The following is a 16,905-nucleotide window of genomic DNA, read 5'->3' as shown; positions in this document are numbered from 1 at the left end:
CTATCGTGTCACCGCCACCATCAAATACCACTTCTAGACAAGAGGTACACAACTTAGTAACGTTTAATAGATTTATTCCGTGTTATTTTCATTGATTTTTTATAGCAAATAGGAAAATGGAAAGTTTTCATCGATATACATAGTATGTGGTCGGAAAACACAAGGCCGGGATGCCTCTATGCACATCCTAGCCTTGTATGTGTATGATTTGAGGAAGAACAAAAGGAATCGGTGGATTCCTTTCATTTCAATGGCCACCGAGTTGACTCGGCTATTACTGAGCTCAATCCAGAAACCATTCGAATGATGGTTTATTCATTTAAACGGGTGTGACTCATGTCTCGAACGATTGAGTAAATTTAGAAATATTTTATAGTTATAAAATAATCGTAAAAGAATTGTAAAAAGGTTTTAGAAATATTGTAAGAAGATTTATTCTATTTTTAAATCGGTGTATAAAATATACCGTCCATATTACTTAAATAACAAAATTTGAATTTATAGGACTCAAACTATAAACATTCTCTTCCAAATTAAATTACGCCACTTAAATATTTTATTAAGTGTGTTCTACATATTGGGTCGGAAATATAATTTTCTTGTAAATATATAATTATATGTGAAATGGTGGTGGATAATAATTAATAACATAGTTTTTTTTTTAAGTGAAATGATAAAAAAAATAAAAATGAAAAGGAAAATCAAGAACAAGGCTAGAGCCATAAATGGGCGTGTGGTCAGCGACTTAAGTGGCTCCGCTCCAACATGGCTGCATCAAAGATGGTGATGGCCTCGCTAACCCACTGCCGTGCTCTAACGTGCGCGGCCACAACCTCAGCGTCCGCCTCTGGTCCTGCGCGCCTGGTGCCACACCCACCTGACCTTATCAAGTGGGTCAGGAGGGAAGGTGGGTTCGTACATCCGGCGGTGAAGATAGCCGAGGATGGCACCACAGGTCTTGGACTCGCTGCATCTGCAGAAATCCCGAAAGGTTCCGACCTTATTGCTCTTCCCGACCACGTTCCCTTGAGGTTTGAGTCAGACGTTGGAGATGGTCTTGACTCTGTTTTGGCCAATTTGGTTCACCGAGTTCCTGGTATGGAGCTTTTGCTTTTAGACTTAATTCAGATAGTCTTTATGTTGACATGTTGTAGATTGTATTTTTTGAAATTTTTTATTCGAGGGGATATTTACATTTTGCATTTTTTCCCTGGAAAACCAACGCGTTTGATTTTGACCAATAGTATGGTCGTGGATGCTGGGTTCTTCAAAATTATAGCTAATATGATCGGTTTTTTTCTTTTGGAAATTCTGGGAGTGTTCTTGTGTGGGCAACAATGTGCAATTTTAAATTTTTCTTGAACTACTTTTATGTGAACTTTGTTTCAGCTGCAAACAAACAGTTGTTCCTTTATCACTTAAAGAAAAAGAAAATGATGCAGAATGGGGAAATCACGTTAATGAGGCAGGCATCTTATTGGTTTTTAAAGGGAACTAACTAGTTGATTGTTAGTAACATAATGTCTGTTAAGGTGAAATAGTAGTTTCTTTCTCCATAAAAGTAACACACTATGCAAATCAAGTCTTTCTGGACGTCTGGTGAAAATTGAATTCTTTGTCTGGGCTTGTCCGCAGCATTTCAATGCTAAAGTTGCTACAGTTGCATAACATTAATTGTTTACTAAGATGGTCAACAGTCAGGTAAAGCATGAGATGATGGCAAGCGATTGTAGTACACTTTTCCTGGCCTTAGATTTAGTTATATACTTGCTGTTTATAATTCTAGGGTTCCTGTCAGCTATTGCAGTTTGTTATGTTATTGGTGCCTTTTGAGTTCTAAGCATGCCTTTACTGTCTTTGTAGTGTGGTACAACGTAGGATTCTTATTGATATTTAATTTATTTTCCTTAACAGTATTCAGTTTATAATGATGGTTATGGTTTATTGAGAAGTGTCCTTGATGTATGGGTGTTCTTGGGATGAAGCTAAGATATAACCACTGATTCTTTTACTCATCAAATAAATAAATAAATGCTGATTCTTTTGGAGATAAAGTTGTTGCTAGCTGGTTGGTGGCATTCTCTATCACTAGGCTTTTGATCAAACCTGGTTACTGGAGAATTGTTAAGGATAAATATGGGTACTAACATATGTGAAAGAATCCATGATTTATGTCTCAACTCATGATTAATGTGGTCTCAGTATACTTTACCAATTAAGGAAGTCAGCCTATATCCTTGCATATTTAGATAACAGCCAAGACTTCTAGTCTCTGCTATGTTCATACTTATCATGAGAGGAGTAAGGCTTATGGAAAGTAATTTTTATTATTGTGCCAAAAAATAGGCTTCGCCTAGGGTAAAGTACTTTACAAGCTTCTAATATATGTGCTGGTTTTATGTGTATGCCAAAAAAAAAAAAAAAAAAAAGGCATGAAAAGCCTAGGATGAATGACAAGGAATGAGCAGTCCGCTTTACATCAGAACTGATAAGTATTAACTACAAAGTTATTGCTTCATTAGGAATCTGGAGCAATGGCAATTTCCACCCTTTTTTTTTTTATAAGTAATCAAGAAGTTTTATTCATAATAATAGGCAAAGCCCAAGTACACATGGAGTATACATGAGAAATACCTAGCTATAATTTACAAAGTCATGGACATTGAGTCCATTACAAACAATACCCCCCATCCAAGAAAACAATGTTTTAAAGAAAAAACTTTCAGCTCCTCCATTGTTCTCTCTTGGTTTTCGAAGCTTCTATCACTTCGCTCCTGCCAAATACACCAACACATACATATAGGGACCATTTTCCGTATTGCTGTGACTCGTGTATTTCCTCGAATGGCAATTTCCACCTTTTAGAATCGGCATTCTGCTTTCCTGGACTTTGGGAAGTTGGAGCTTACTACTACTTTAGAGTTTGATGAGATTGTATAGATATTCTTTTAGTATTTGAAGACTTTGGTTTCCATTTCCTCAGGTTTCATGAGAGTTCATTGTTTTTGCTTTTAGTTTCTCTTTCATCATCTTATCTAAAGGTCATGCTTTTATCATATTTTGGTTGCAAAATGGCCAAAAAGTGTCCCTTCTTGCCACTGATGTTGGGGACCTAAGATTTGTCATTATCACTTACTAGATTTTGTGTAGCCAAATAATGTGATGTAGAATGTTCTTAAGAGTGATCATGTGCGTATATATGGGAATGCTTTTTCAGTGGATTTTTAGTTGTGATTATGTCATTGGGGGAGAGCCTGGTATATATCGTATTACATTAAGAAAAAGCTAATGATGAATAGGGAGGTTGATACCTTTAATGCATTTTTTAATCAGCTGTATTCCACTAGTTTGGGAATAGGAGGGGAAGACAATATTAATTGGGCTCCCACCAAGAAAGTGAGATGTTCTATGTTTTTTCTTTCTAGAATGTCCTTATTCCTCATCATAACAACCTGTTTCCTTGGAAGAAGATATGGCGGACTAAGGTGCCTCCAAGAGTGGCAATTTTTGCTTAGACAGCCTCTTTGGTAAATATTCCCACCATGGACAATTTTGAGGAAAGACCACATTGTTGTGATTGAGTGGTGCCGCATGTGTAAAAGGAGTCGGGAGTTTGTGGGTCATCTTTTACTCTATTGCGAGATAGCTGGTGTTTTGTTGATTGGATTTTTCTGTCTGGTTGGTTTGTCTTGGGTTATATATTAGCCGAATAGAGAATCTTTTTTACTCTTGTAGAGTGTAGGTGGAGCTAAAAAATTGCTGCAGCATGGAAAATAGTTCCTACTTGCTATGGTGTACTTGGAGGGAAAAAATGCTAGAATCTCTGAGGACCTGGAACCAACTATGAAGGAGCTCAAGATTTTCTTTTTCAATTCAGAATTTTTTGACTTCTTCTACAGACTTTAATGGGCTAAACTTACATCATTTTCTATTATCTTTTCCTCTCTCCAGATAGGTATTTTTCTTGTATAAAACCTGTGAACTAGTACACATTTTGAGCTTCTTAGTGAAACTTTTGTTTATAATGAAAACAGTGAATAGAGAATTGCTTATGGGATTCATAATGACTCCAAAGGGTTAGTGACGATTTTTGTTTTAAAACAACCATTCTTCTGCAGAATGTTATCACATTGTTAAAAAATTTCATTCAGCATTTAGAATCTCAGGGGCCTAGAGATGAGTTTCTTATGCGCTTCCATTTTACTTTATTTTTAAGGGCCTGAGGCTGATATACCAAGCTTTATTCAATATTAATCATTCCTTAACTTGAGAAATCATTTTAAGATGTAATGTAATGGTATAAGGTGTATAAAGTTTATTTTTGCTTGTTGTTACGTTATGTCCAGGATACCCAGATTCCTCTTAAGAACAGAAACGTGATTATTGTTTAGAACAAGTATTTTGTAGTTTACTAAGTCACATCACTTCCACCCATTAAGTTGAGGCGGTGAGCTAAGGACCATGACTCTAATCCCTTGAAGTGAACGATTTATATTAATAAGAAAAAAAAAACTGTATTTTGTTTTGGAAACTTTTGCCTACATTAGCTATTACGGTGAGATTTTTTTTTTACATATAAGTTTTACTGGTCAAATAATCTGAGGAACTGTGGTTAAGTTCCCTATTGATTTGTAAGTTTTGCTATGGCATGCATACATTTATCTAATTTCACATAACATTGGACCCTTTCTTGTGGGATAGCTCGTTGGATTCTTTTTGTGGTATAGGTTAATAACACCAAGTTGTGTAAATTAGGCTGTATTGAGTTTTGAATATGAGTAAATTAGACATTGTGGAAGGATTTGGCAGAGGAACTGTGGGCAATGAAATTGGGTTTGAAGCTTCTGCAAGAAAGAGCAAAGGTTGGATCCTACTGGTGGCCATACATCAGCAATCTCCCTGAAACTTACAGTGTACCCATCTTCTTCCCTGGGGAGGATATAAAGAGCTTGCAGTATGCTCCTCTTCTTCATCAGGTATGACATTTGAGTTGCTTAAAGACAATATATATAATGTTCAAAAAAATTGTTAAAAGGCCAGGTGGGGGGGATGCAGCAAAATCCTGCCGCACAAATCCAATCAAGGCCAAAACCGCAACAGAATTTCTCGGTTATGTTTTTGCCTGTGGTTTCTCTTGGTTATGATTTTGTACACATGCTTGTTCTGTGTTACATGAACACATACGGAATGTGTCAAGTACCCATGTCTAATGTACATGAGATGGTATGAACGTGGAATATTTGCTAGATACCAACCAAACATATTGAAGCATGTAAAAGGGTAAGAAAGGAAAATTTTCAATAACTCAATAGTAGTTAGTTACTCTATGTCAACTTGTGCTTGATACACCTTTTGCTTTGCTCTATAATACAAAAGTAAAACATCAGACTCTTCAATAATTAAGTTAATGATTTAGGCACAGCTGATACTTAGACATGCATCTGCCATCCAACACCTAAATCCGAGTTTTTCAATTATAGTCCCTGTAGAGATTCCTTGAGTATTGATTTTGCACTATGATCTGAAGATTCTAGCAATTTTCTTCAAACAGGTAAACAAGAGATGCCGGTTTCTTCTTGACTTTGAGCAAGAAGTGAGACATATTCTTGAAGATCTGAAACCAGATGATCACCCTTTTGGTGGCCAAAGTGTAGATGCATCCTCCTTAGGGTGGGCAATGTCGGCAGTCTCTTCTAGGGCATTTCGTTTGCACGGTAAAATGCTCCCAGATGGGACCCACAACTATGTCCCCATGATGCTTCCACTCATCGATATGTGCAACCATAGCTTCATTCCAAATTCCGAAATAGTTCAGCAACAAGATGCTGGGAACTTGAAGATTCCAATAAAGGCATGTTTTATATTGTCTTTCCAATATTCTTTAAATCCAATCTGATTTACTTGTAAAACTTGGTCGCTGAACTCTCTCTCACACACTCTCTCTCTTTCAAACCAGGTTGTAGCAGCAAGAGTGATCAAACAAAATGATCCCTTATTACTTAATTATGGCTGTTTAAACAATGATCTTTTCCTTCTGGATTATGGATTTGTGATACACTCCAACCCCTATGACTGTATTGAACTCAGATATGATGGAGCTCTTTTGGATGCTGCAAGCATGGCTGCTGGAGTTTCTTCACCCAGCTTCTCAGCTCCAGCTCCGTGGCAGGAAGACATTTTATCCCAGCTAAATTTTTACGGAGAAACTCCTATTCTCAAGGTCTGTGCTCTCTTAGGCCTTGTTTGGTTACATAGATGAGATGAGTTGAAAGTTGAATAAAATATTGTTAAAATATTATTTTTTAATATTATATTTGTTTTGAGATTTGAAAAAGTTGAATTGTTTATTGTATTTTGTGTGGGAGTTTGAAAAAATTATAACGATTAGATAAGATGAGATGAGTTGAGAATATTTATGTAACCAAACGAGGTCTTAATGTTATTGGTCCTCTTTTGGCTTGAGTTTTTAACTAATAAAAATGTGTTTCCTCATTTACACTTTGTGTTGGAGCAAAAGCTTCATTGTCTACTTTTTTTTCCTTGATTTCAGGTGAAGGAAATTTTAGTTATTTTTTAAACCCTGTTTATTTTCCCCTTTGTTGGCTTGTACTTTGAAGTTGCGCTTGGTGTCATTTTTTTTTGATCAGTAAAAAGTAGTTATCATTAAATATGAATGAAGATAGGCATAGCCTATGTACACAGGAAGTATACAATAGAAAACACCTAAATACATTCTTAATAAACTAAGTTATGGCTAAGAACTCCTGTACACTAATTCCATTAAGAACAATAGCTGAAAACCATAAAAGTAAAGTGTGCAGAAAAAAATTCTGTAGCTCCTCCTTTGTTCGCTCCTTATCTTCAAAACAACGTGCATTCCTTTCCATCCAAATACACCACATTATGCATAACGGGATCATTTTCCAAGCTGCTGCTACCTGAGAACAGCCTTCTAAACCCTTCCAGCAAGCAAGTAGATCAACCACCTTTTCCGGCATAACCCACGCAACATCGACTCTACTAAATATCCCATTCCACAACTCTCTCGTCACCTCACAATGCAATAAAAGATGGTCCACTGATTCACCATGGTTTTTGCACAAATAACACCAATCCAACACAATGAGACCCCTCCTCCTTAAATTGTCCGTGGTTAGAATTTTTCCTAATGCAGCAGTCCACACAAAGAACGCTACTTTGGAAGGAACTCGTGACCTCCAAACACTTTTCCACGGGAACTGTACATTACCTTGCGACGTCAGAATTTTATAATAAGTTTTGATTGAGAACTTCTTATTGTCCTTACACCTCCATTGAAACCTGTCATCCTGTGCCGTTAAACTTTCTGAAGAGTAGATCAAGCTGAAAAATTCAGAAACCATGGTCATCTCCCAATCATGATTGGCCCGAGTGAATAAGATATTCCACTGATACGAGTCTTGGGCAGACACAAATAAATCCGCTATTGAAGCCTCCCTATTTACCGCAATGTTATAGAGGGCTGGGAAGGCTCTCTCCAAAGTCTGCTCTCCACACCAAATATCCTGCCAAAATTTGATGCGTGTGCCCTGTCCGACCACACATCTAGTGTTATTTTTAAAGCATTGCCATCCCCCCCTTATATATTTCCACAAACCCACACCATGCCCCCCCCTCACTTCGTTAGTGCACCAACCCCCCCAAGCACCTCCATATCTTGAGTCTACAACTTCCTTCCACAAAGACTCCCCTTCTTCTTGATACCTCCATAGCCACTTCCCCAAAAGAACTTTATTGAAGGTCCTTAAATTGCGCAATCCCAAACCACCACTCGAAATAGGGGAACAAACTTTATTCCAATGCACTAAGTGGAATTTAGTTTCTTCCCCTAGACCTCCCCACAAGAAAGCCCGGAATAACTTCTCGATACGATGCGCCACCCCTGCCGGCAACGGAAATAAAGATAGAAAATAAGTTGGGAGATTAGATAAAGTACTCATGATCAATGTAAGTCGCCCTCCCTTTGATAGATACAATCGTTTCCACCCAACCAACCGTTTCTCCACTCTTTCAATAATGCCTTCCCAAATACCTCTAGCTTTGAAATTAGCCCCCAAAGGAAGGCCCAAATATTTCATAGGCAAAGAACCCACTTCACACTCCAACGTTTCTGCTAGTAGATTGATATGAGGCACCACTCCTACTGCTACCATCTCAGATTTGCCCAAATTAACCTTGAGACCCGTAACAGCCTCAAAACACAACAAAAGTGCTCTTATGGCTTGGATTTGACCCAACTCCGCTTCACAAAAGAACAGTGTATCATCTGCAAATAAAAGATGTGAGATCATAACAGAGCCATAAGTACCATTGCCTGCCGAAAAGCCCACCATAAAACCTCCATCTACAACTGCCTTCACCATCCGACCTAGTGCCTCCATAACAATTACGAATAGAAATGGAGACAACGGGTCCCCCTGTCTCAACCCGCGTGAGCTATTGAAGAAACCTACCGGGGTACCATTAACAAGCACTGAAAAACGCACAGTAGTTATGCAAAATCGAATCCATGAAATCCACCTGTTCCCGAAACCACATCTCCCAAGTAAGTAAAGGAGAAAATCCCAATTTACATGATCATAGGCTTTCTCCATATCAAGTTTACAGAGTATGCCTGATTTACCCTCCTTTAACCTTTGATCCAAACACTCATTAGCTACAAGCACTGAGTCAAGTATCTGCCTCCCCCGAACGAATGCATTTTGAGGTTTCGAAATGATTTGCTCCATTACCACACTTAATCGATTAGCCAGAACCTTCGAGATGATTTTGTACACCCCACTCACTAGGCTAATGGGGCGAAAGTCATCAACTTCCACCACTCCCTGTTTTTTCGGAACAAGGGCTATGAATGTCGCGTTTAAGCACTTTTCAAACTTTTGGAAAGTATGAAATTCAACAAAGACCCGCATAATATCACCTTTCACAATATCCCAACAATGCTGGAAAAACCCCATCGAAAACCCATCCGGCTCCGGAGCTTTGTCTTTGGCCATATTTCTAATGACCTTATGCACCTCATCTTCTTCAAAGGGTCTTTCCAACCAGCTCACACTCTGCGTATCAATGGACTCAAAAGGCAGACCATCGAGCTTTGGCCTCCAACCAAACGTCTCCGTTAGCAGATTCTTATAGTAGTTCACAATGTGATTCTCTAGATCAAGGGGAGAAGAAAGTACTTGATTACCTGCTGTAAGAGTCTCAATAGTGTTGTTGCGCCTATGAGAATTGGCCACCCTATGGAAAAACTTCGTACATTTATCCCCTTCTTTTAACCAAAGGGCCCTGGATTTTTGACGCCACGATGTTTCCTCCATCAACAAGACCCTCTCCAATTCAGTCACCACCACACTCTTCCTCAACAAAGCTTCTTCAGAGGCATTTCCCAACAACAATTGTTCCTCCAATTCCTGAAGTTCCTCCAAAAGGATTGTCTTCTGATTATCAATATTACCAAAAACTTCCATGTTCCACCTCCTTAAATCTTGCTTCAAGGCCTTTAGCTTACCTGCAAGAATGAAAGTAGGGGTACCTGAGAACTGATAAGAAGACCACCAGTTACGAACTTTCTCAGCAAAACCGTCCACTGCTAACCACATATTTTCGAACTTGAAATACTGACGACCCCTATTAATGCCTCCACAATCTAACATAATAGGAAAATGATCCGAACTAACCCGGGTCAACCTCTTTTGATACAACTCCGAATAATGGGCTTCCCAAGAAGGAGAGACAAGAAACCTATCCAATCTCGACCATCCCCTACTATTAGACCATGTGTACTCACCCCCAGCAAGCGGAAGATCCATTAGATCCAAATCAAACATGAACTCGGAAAACTCCTCCATGGCTATAGTGTGACGAGTATTCCCGGATCGCTCGCTTGGAAAATGTATGATATTGAAATCCCCGCCCATACACCACGGCACATCCCAAAGATAATAAACCCCCGCCAACTCCTCCCACATCCTGCTCCTTTCTCTATCTAAATTTGGCCCATATATGCCTGCATATGCCCATTCCCACCCGTCTACTACACTTTTAAATAAACAAGTTACTGAAAAAGTCCCAACACACTCCTCTACCTCCTCCACAATTCTTTTATCCCACATCAAAAGCACCCCACCCGATGCTCCATCCGACGCCAAGTATGACCAACCCACATAAGAACAACCCCATAAACTACGGATAAGTCTTCGATCAACGATCCTTAACTTTGTTTCTTGAAGACACACCATATCCACCTTCCACATTCTCAACAAATATTTTATTCGAAGGCGCTTGTTGCGATCATTAAGCCCCCGCACATTCCATGAGAGGATCTTAGGTTTCATGAACAATGGTTATCCCCCTCCCTTTCGTTCTACCCTTACTGCCACTTCCCTCCTTCACATCATAATTTATAGAGCATTGTAGTCTTTTAAGTTCCCTATCTCTCTTTACCGCCGACTTCAATCTACTCTCTTCAATGGCAATAATAAGAGCTCTAAACTGCTCTTCAAAACCTGTACAGGACACCCCAGCCCAAACTTGCAACTCCTCCACTTTCTTGAAAACCCAGTCTGGAATTTCAGAGTTGTGACTAGGATGGAGCACTCGTAAAGGTTCAACATCTCTTCTATCTATGCATACCTCTTCGCATATGACCAGCTGCGTATCGTCAACTTCTGATTCCTTCGTTACTGATCTTGCTTCTTCTTCCTTCTGACAGTGTGAGTCAACACTATTTGGGCCCACTACTTTACCAGCCATCACTTGTAAGTCGCTGAGAAGGTTCTGAGTCACCACTACCTCTCCTTCGTCGCTGGTAAGGTCCTGTAACAACCCACTCTCCTCAATCGCACAAACTTCCAGCCCCATTGGTGTGTAACAAGAGTCGCCAGCCTCCATCGCACCTCTCTGTGCTAGATCCGAGAGATTTGACTCAACAATGGCCGTGATATTACTCTTTCTTAGGGCATCAGGCTCTGTTTCGATTTCCGCACGCACCATCGCCTCCACAGATTGAGCAACTGACCCTGTAACGGTATCGCTGCCCTCCGTCGCAGCTTTCTGTGCAAGGTCCGTGACATTTGCCCCAACTTCAGCCGTGTTTTTGCTCTTTTTTGGAATCTCGGGCATTGTCGCAGACTCTACCAGCATCGTCGTTGCCGCCATAAGGGCTCCCACCTCCGGCGAGGTTGTCTGAGACAACTCCGGTAGCGTCGGCTCGGCCTCACCCCCCGATGGGCCAGCTTCCTCCTCTTGGAAGCGACGGCTCGTCTTCCTCCAGAACGGGCCAATTCTGTTTTGGTCTTTGCTGGGTTGAGGCCCAGTCTCGAGGCCCGTGGCCCATACCCTGGCCCGACATTCTTCCTCTTCCCTTTCCTTATCCACTCCCTTTCCCTTCCCCTTATCGCTGGGCTCTCTGGCCCATTGGCCTTCAAACTCCCATCCCTGACCCAAGCCCAACTCCCTCAACCCATTTACTTCAACACAGCGTTTAAGCCATCCCACTTTATAAGTTAGTTCTCCCAAGTGCTTCTCCATATCACATAAAGCCTTCAGCACATTTTCTTCTTTCAGAGCAACAGGAACTCTGCCATCTCCATACCGTAACTGATCATTACCCAAAGAAGTGACAGGACCTTGCTTCAGCAGACCTACTTTCTCTGCCCATTTCACGTCTCGAGTCCTCTCCACCTCTCTGCTACCACGAACAACATCACTGTAGGATCCTAAATTCATATTTTGCAGAGTCGTGGCTGGTGGAAACAGTCGTGAACCACCACTATTTCCAACTTCCTTCAGCACCACCACGAGCGCTTGGTGTCATAATTCAGTTATTTTAAACTGCTTATGAAATCTGTCTCAAAATGGATCATTTCTGATGTTTTTATGCTTAGCATGATAATCTGTTAGAATTTGGCCGGAATATGAAAAAAATGAGGCTTGTGCTGTCCCTCGTGATAAAGACTGTAGGATGTTTGACATAATACTTTGCTTCCCTTTGTTTAAGTTTGATAAACTTTGAACAAATTGCCTCGTTAGACTATACAAATAGATATTCTTCTGTGGCTAGTTTCTCATCGGGAAAGTAGCCAAGACTCGGTGCCTCTTGACCAAGGCCTACCCTCATTACACATCCAACTCCCTAATGTCATCTGTAAATTTAAAGCCATGTTCAGTACAAAGAATGTCCTAGCTACTTATCAAAAAAAAAAAAACAAAGAATGTCCTAGGTAAGTAGGAGCATTTGAAACAAGGAAATCTTGGAAATCTTGGCCATTAAAGTTAACGGCAATGACCCAATTACAAAGAGTTCTAAAAAAGAAAGCATTTATTTCCTCAATTGATCTTTCTTTGTTCTCAAACGTCCGTTCATTGCACTCCTGCCATAAACACCACATGACGCAAATAGACAACATCTTCCATACAACCTTGATCTGTTGGTTACCTTTTAGATCTGTCCAACTAGCCAACATCTCCACTACAAACTCAGGCATAACCCACCCTAAGCTTAGTCTCCTATTCCCATCCCCAAGACAAAATCTTGTGTGCTTGAAGAAGACCCCCCATCCTCTTCTTATATATTTCCACAAACCCACACCATATGCCCCACTCACTTCATTGGTACACCATCCCCCCCATAATTCACCATATTTACTCTCAATCACCAGTTTCCATAAAGCCTCAGGTTCTTTATGGTATCTCCACAACCATTTCTCAAGTAGCGCCAGATTAAAGATTCTCAAATTTCTGATGCCCAAACCACTAGAAAAGATAGGTTTGCGTATTTTTTCCCACCTGACTAGGTGAAATTTAAACTCTTCACCCAATCCTCCTCACAGAAAATCTCGTTGAAGTTTCTCAATGCGAACCGTCACACTTGTTGGGATAGGGAACAAAGACAAAAAATAGGTCGGTAAGTTAGATAACGTACTCTTTATCAAGGTAATCCCACACTGCCTTTTGACAGATACAATCTCTTCCATCCTGCTAATCGACGCTTTACTTTCTCAATCACTGTATCCCATATAGAAGCCGCTCTTGAGGCGGCCCCCAATGGAAGACCAAGGTATGTCATAGGGAGTGAAGCAATGTTACACCCCAGAGTATTAGCCAACTGTCTTAGACGCTGCACACCTCTAATAGGCACCATTTCTAATTTATCCAAGTTCACTTTCAACCCTGAAACTGCTTCAAAACAAAGAAGGAAGGCCTTTAATACACGAATCTGATTATTATCTGCCTCATAGAAGATAAGAGTATCATCTACAAACAATAAATGCAAAATATTAATAAGTCCCCCACCCAGGGATCCTATCGAATAACCATCCACACACCCATTTGCAACCAGAGCTGAGGTCATTCTACTCAAAGCCTCCATAACAATAACAAACAATAATGGAGACAGCGGATCTCCTTGTCTAAGGTCTCGTGTGCTGTTAAAACAACCTGTTGGACTTCCATTTATCAGAACTGAAAATTTTGCTGTGGATATACACCAACGGATCCAAGATCTCCATCTTTCCCCAAAACCACACCTCCTTAGGAGATCAAGTAAAAATTTTCAGTTAACATAGTCATACGCTTTCTCCATATCTAGTTTGCATATAATTCTAGTATTGCCAGCTTTCAGTCTACTGTCCAGACATTCATTTGCGATAAGGACCGCATCTAAGATCTGTCTATCCTTTACAAAAGCATTTTGAGGCTTTGAGATTATCTTTCCCACTACCTCACCGAGGCGATTCGCAAGTACCTTAGAGAGGATCTTGTAAACCCCATTTACTAGGCTAATGGGTCGGAACTCCCTGATCTCCTCAGCCCCAACCCTCTTCGGAATCAAAGCAAGAAAAATGGTGTTTTGGCTTTTGCCTATCCTTTTATTAATATACTTACACTTATAAAAAAAAAAAATGTTGTAAGTTGTATGCTGGTAGTGGCTTTTCACTGGGCATAAGTTGGAGCCTTGAGCTTTAAACAAAATTCATGAAAAACTTCCACTTCATAGTTTTAGAGTGGCCATTTCATTTGTCCCTTCTTTTGTCTTTTTAACAGGTAAGCTTGGGAGGTCCAAAGTTAGTAGATGGCCGATTTTTGGCAGCCTTAAGAGTACTCCTTGCGACCGACATGGATACAGTGCACAAGCATGATTTGAACACACTTGCATCTTTATCAGCTGAAGCTCCTCTTGGTATTGCAAATGAAGTAGCTGCTTTCCGAACCATTATTGCGCTCTGCGTTATTGCATTAGGACATTTCCCCACCAAAATAATGGAGGATGAATCACTATTGAAAGAGGGTGTCTCAGGTTCAACTGAGTTGGCCATCCAGTTCAGAAGGCAGAAGAAATATATGATTATAGATGTGATGAGAGATCTCACAAGGAGGGTAAAGTTATTCTCTTCAAAGGAAGAAGCTACGGCACAAGGCTAATTTATGATGATGGAGTCATTTTCAATGTGATTTGTTGGCGCAGGGATCTTCACTATTCCAAATATTGGCATGTATGTTGTCATTCTGTTTTTACTGTTTTCATTCTTGTATTCGATTCAGCTATCTTTCTGCTTTTCGGTTACCTATCGATTGTGTTTGTAGAAAATTTTGACTGGCTATTCTGGAGACAACTCCTTTTTCAGTTATCTATGGTTTTGCATCTGGGTTTATGTCAACGTTACCCCATGACTGCATCTGCCCTTGTCAAGATATGGCCATCATGTTTTCTTTTCCTTTGCTTTGTCACTTTCTTTTTCAAATGCTATGAAGCGGATATCTTGGGTTTATCCTACCGCTATTTCACGCATGTCCAAATTCAATAAATACACCGATATAGAGATATCAAGTAGAAAAAAGCAGGTTTCTTTTTGTTTTATTGTCTTGCAATAGAATGTAATAATGCAAAAGAGTTCTGAACACTTGGTCTGCATTTTTCGATTAAGACATCAATTTCCGTCCTGCATACATGCTGTTCTTGATGTTTTCTTTTTTGTAATACCGCTACCATGGAATGAGTTATGTGATGTTGGGAGAGAGAGTGTGGGCTGGAAGATTTACACAAATAATAATAGTTCAGTGTAAAAGGTTTTACTTTTTCTATACCAATCATTCTTTGTGTACACATGGTGAGTGTAAAAGGTTCTACTTTTTCTTTTTTTTTTTTTTTTTCTTTTTCTTCCCCCTTTTCCTCGGCCAGATACGAATCTTAGACAAGTCACGTTACTTGCTAACCGAGACAAAGATTTGCATTGGCAAATGGTTCATCTTGCAATAATTGTCACTTGTTGTGGAAGGAAGGCTATCCTTCCGCTTTTGATAAGAAGGAAGGCTATTCTTGAGGTTCCTTGAATGACAAGGGAAAATATGGTGGGAAAATAAATGCCTATCCAAACCAAAAGGAATACAATATCAAAGAAAAAAAAAAGGGGTTTCCGATTATGCTCAGATTTGCCAGCAAACACAGAAAGATATCTATTACCTAAAACTGATCTAAACCATGCATATTCCATCCAAAGTGAGAAAAGCATGGAAATATGAAACTCTACCACATAAAAGCTTTCAACCTATGATCCTAAAGTAGTAAAGTTTCCATCAAATCCTGCACCAAGAATATGTACATACATGAACGTCTGAAATAAAATAAAACCAAGTGCAGAAACTGGCTAACGAAAGATCGATGATGCATGGCAGACAGATAGATACTGCTAAACTAAGATTTTCTAGGCGTTCCCAATAACTGAGATCATGGGCTGCCTGTAGGCCAATCCCAGCGGCGAAGGTGACGGCTGCCGGGTGAATCCTCGGATAACATTGACACGCCTCATCTCCGGCTGCTGCAGCGACGGGTGCTTGATTATCTCGATTTCTTTCTTGATCTTTATAACTTGGATGTGAACTGGAGCACCCATAAATCCATCTCCGTCTACGCTCTTCTTGTTACTCTTGTTTTCCTTGTTGTTGCTGCTGCTGTTGTGGGGCTCCATTGGAGGCCAAAACCTTTCACGCAAAACTCAACCCAAATTCTCTCCTTTTCCTAGGCTGCGAGCCTGCGTGGAACTCGATATATATCACGTCGACCCTACGTGTATTGGTTTGTATGTGTTTGAAAACTATATATATATATATAATATAGGGAGGCCGGGGATATGGTACTTATGGAAATAGAGGAAAAAGACACAATTTCTTTATGAATAGTGTGGATGTGAAAAAGGGAAGTGGTCGAAAAAGGCAGATGAAAATCCATTGGACCCTGTACGTAGAGAGAGAGATGCTACACGACATCCTACCAAATTGGACCCTTCGGCTGCCATATAATTAATTTCCTAATTTACTAGACCGCCTGCCGATGCGCGCATGCATGGACCATGGTCAACCACTCAGTGCCCATGGGGAGTTAATATCTTTATATAAGTATTATTTTTTAATATATATATATATATATATATATATATATAGATACAATCATGAATTATATTAGTATTATATATTATTTTTTAAAAAAGTGTGATTTATTATTAAAATTTTATTTTTTATGTGAGTCCTTATTTAAAAAAAAAATTACGTGACGTTTGTGTGCTGTATGACTGTAAATATTATTTTTTAAATATTATATATATATATATATATATATTTTTTGGATCACTGATTTTGAACCCTTGTTATATACGAACGAGCAGCTGATCAAGATATATACGTGTGGTTTAATTGTTGGACGGGTTGGTCAACCACCGTCGGGTTATTAAGTGGACCTTGAGATCATTATATATTATTACTTTTGATTGATGAAATATTTTTCTTATTGCCTACGCATTTACATTTTTTTAGTGTTTTTGTCTAAATCTTGGACTTGAGATAAATATATAAAGTGGATTTGATATTATTTAT

General features: G+C 39.5%; 1 protein-coding gene across 3 annotated transcripts; it reads left to right on the top strand.

Moving 5' to 3' along the window:
* The first annotated feature begins 717 nt into the window (after positions 1-717).
* On the top strand, positions 718-14,732 carry LOC108997632 (actin-histidine N-methyltransferase). Of its 3 annotated transcripts, none has more exons than XM_018973983.2 (5): positions 718-1,096; positions 4,810-4,976; positions 5,552-5,851; positions 5,957-6,220; positions 14,083-14,732. In XM_018973983.2, exons 1-5 carry the CDS (start codon positions 766-768, stop codon positions 14,458-14,460), a joined length of 1,440 nt encoding a protein of 479 aa, XP_018829528.1. In that variant the 5' UTR covers positions 718-765; the 3' UTR covers positions 14,461-14,732. The 3 variants fall into 3 exon arrangements, with proteins under 3 accessions (XP_018829528.1, XP_018829530.1, XP_018829529.1); XM_018973985.2 differs by having other exon boundaries at positions 934-1,096; positions 4,800-4,976; XM_018973984.2 differs by having other exon boundaries at positions 934-1,096; positions 4,788-4,976.
* The last annotated feature ends 2,173 nt before the right edge of the window (positions 14,733-16,905 follow it).

Source organism: Juglans regia, chromosome 16 (genome assembly GCF_001411555.2).
Source record: "Juglans regia cultivar Chandler chromosome 16, Walnut 2.0, whole genome shotgun sequence".
NCBI lineage: Eukaryota > Viridiplantae > Streptophyta > Magnoliopsida > Fagales > Juglandaceae > Juglans > Juglans regia.
This window is presented reverse-complemented; position numbering and strand designations above follow the sequence as displayed.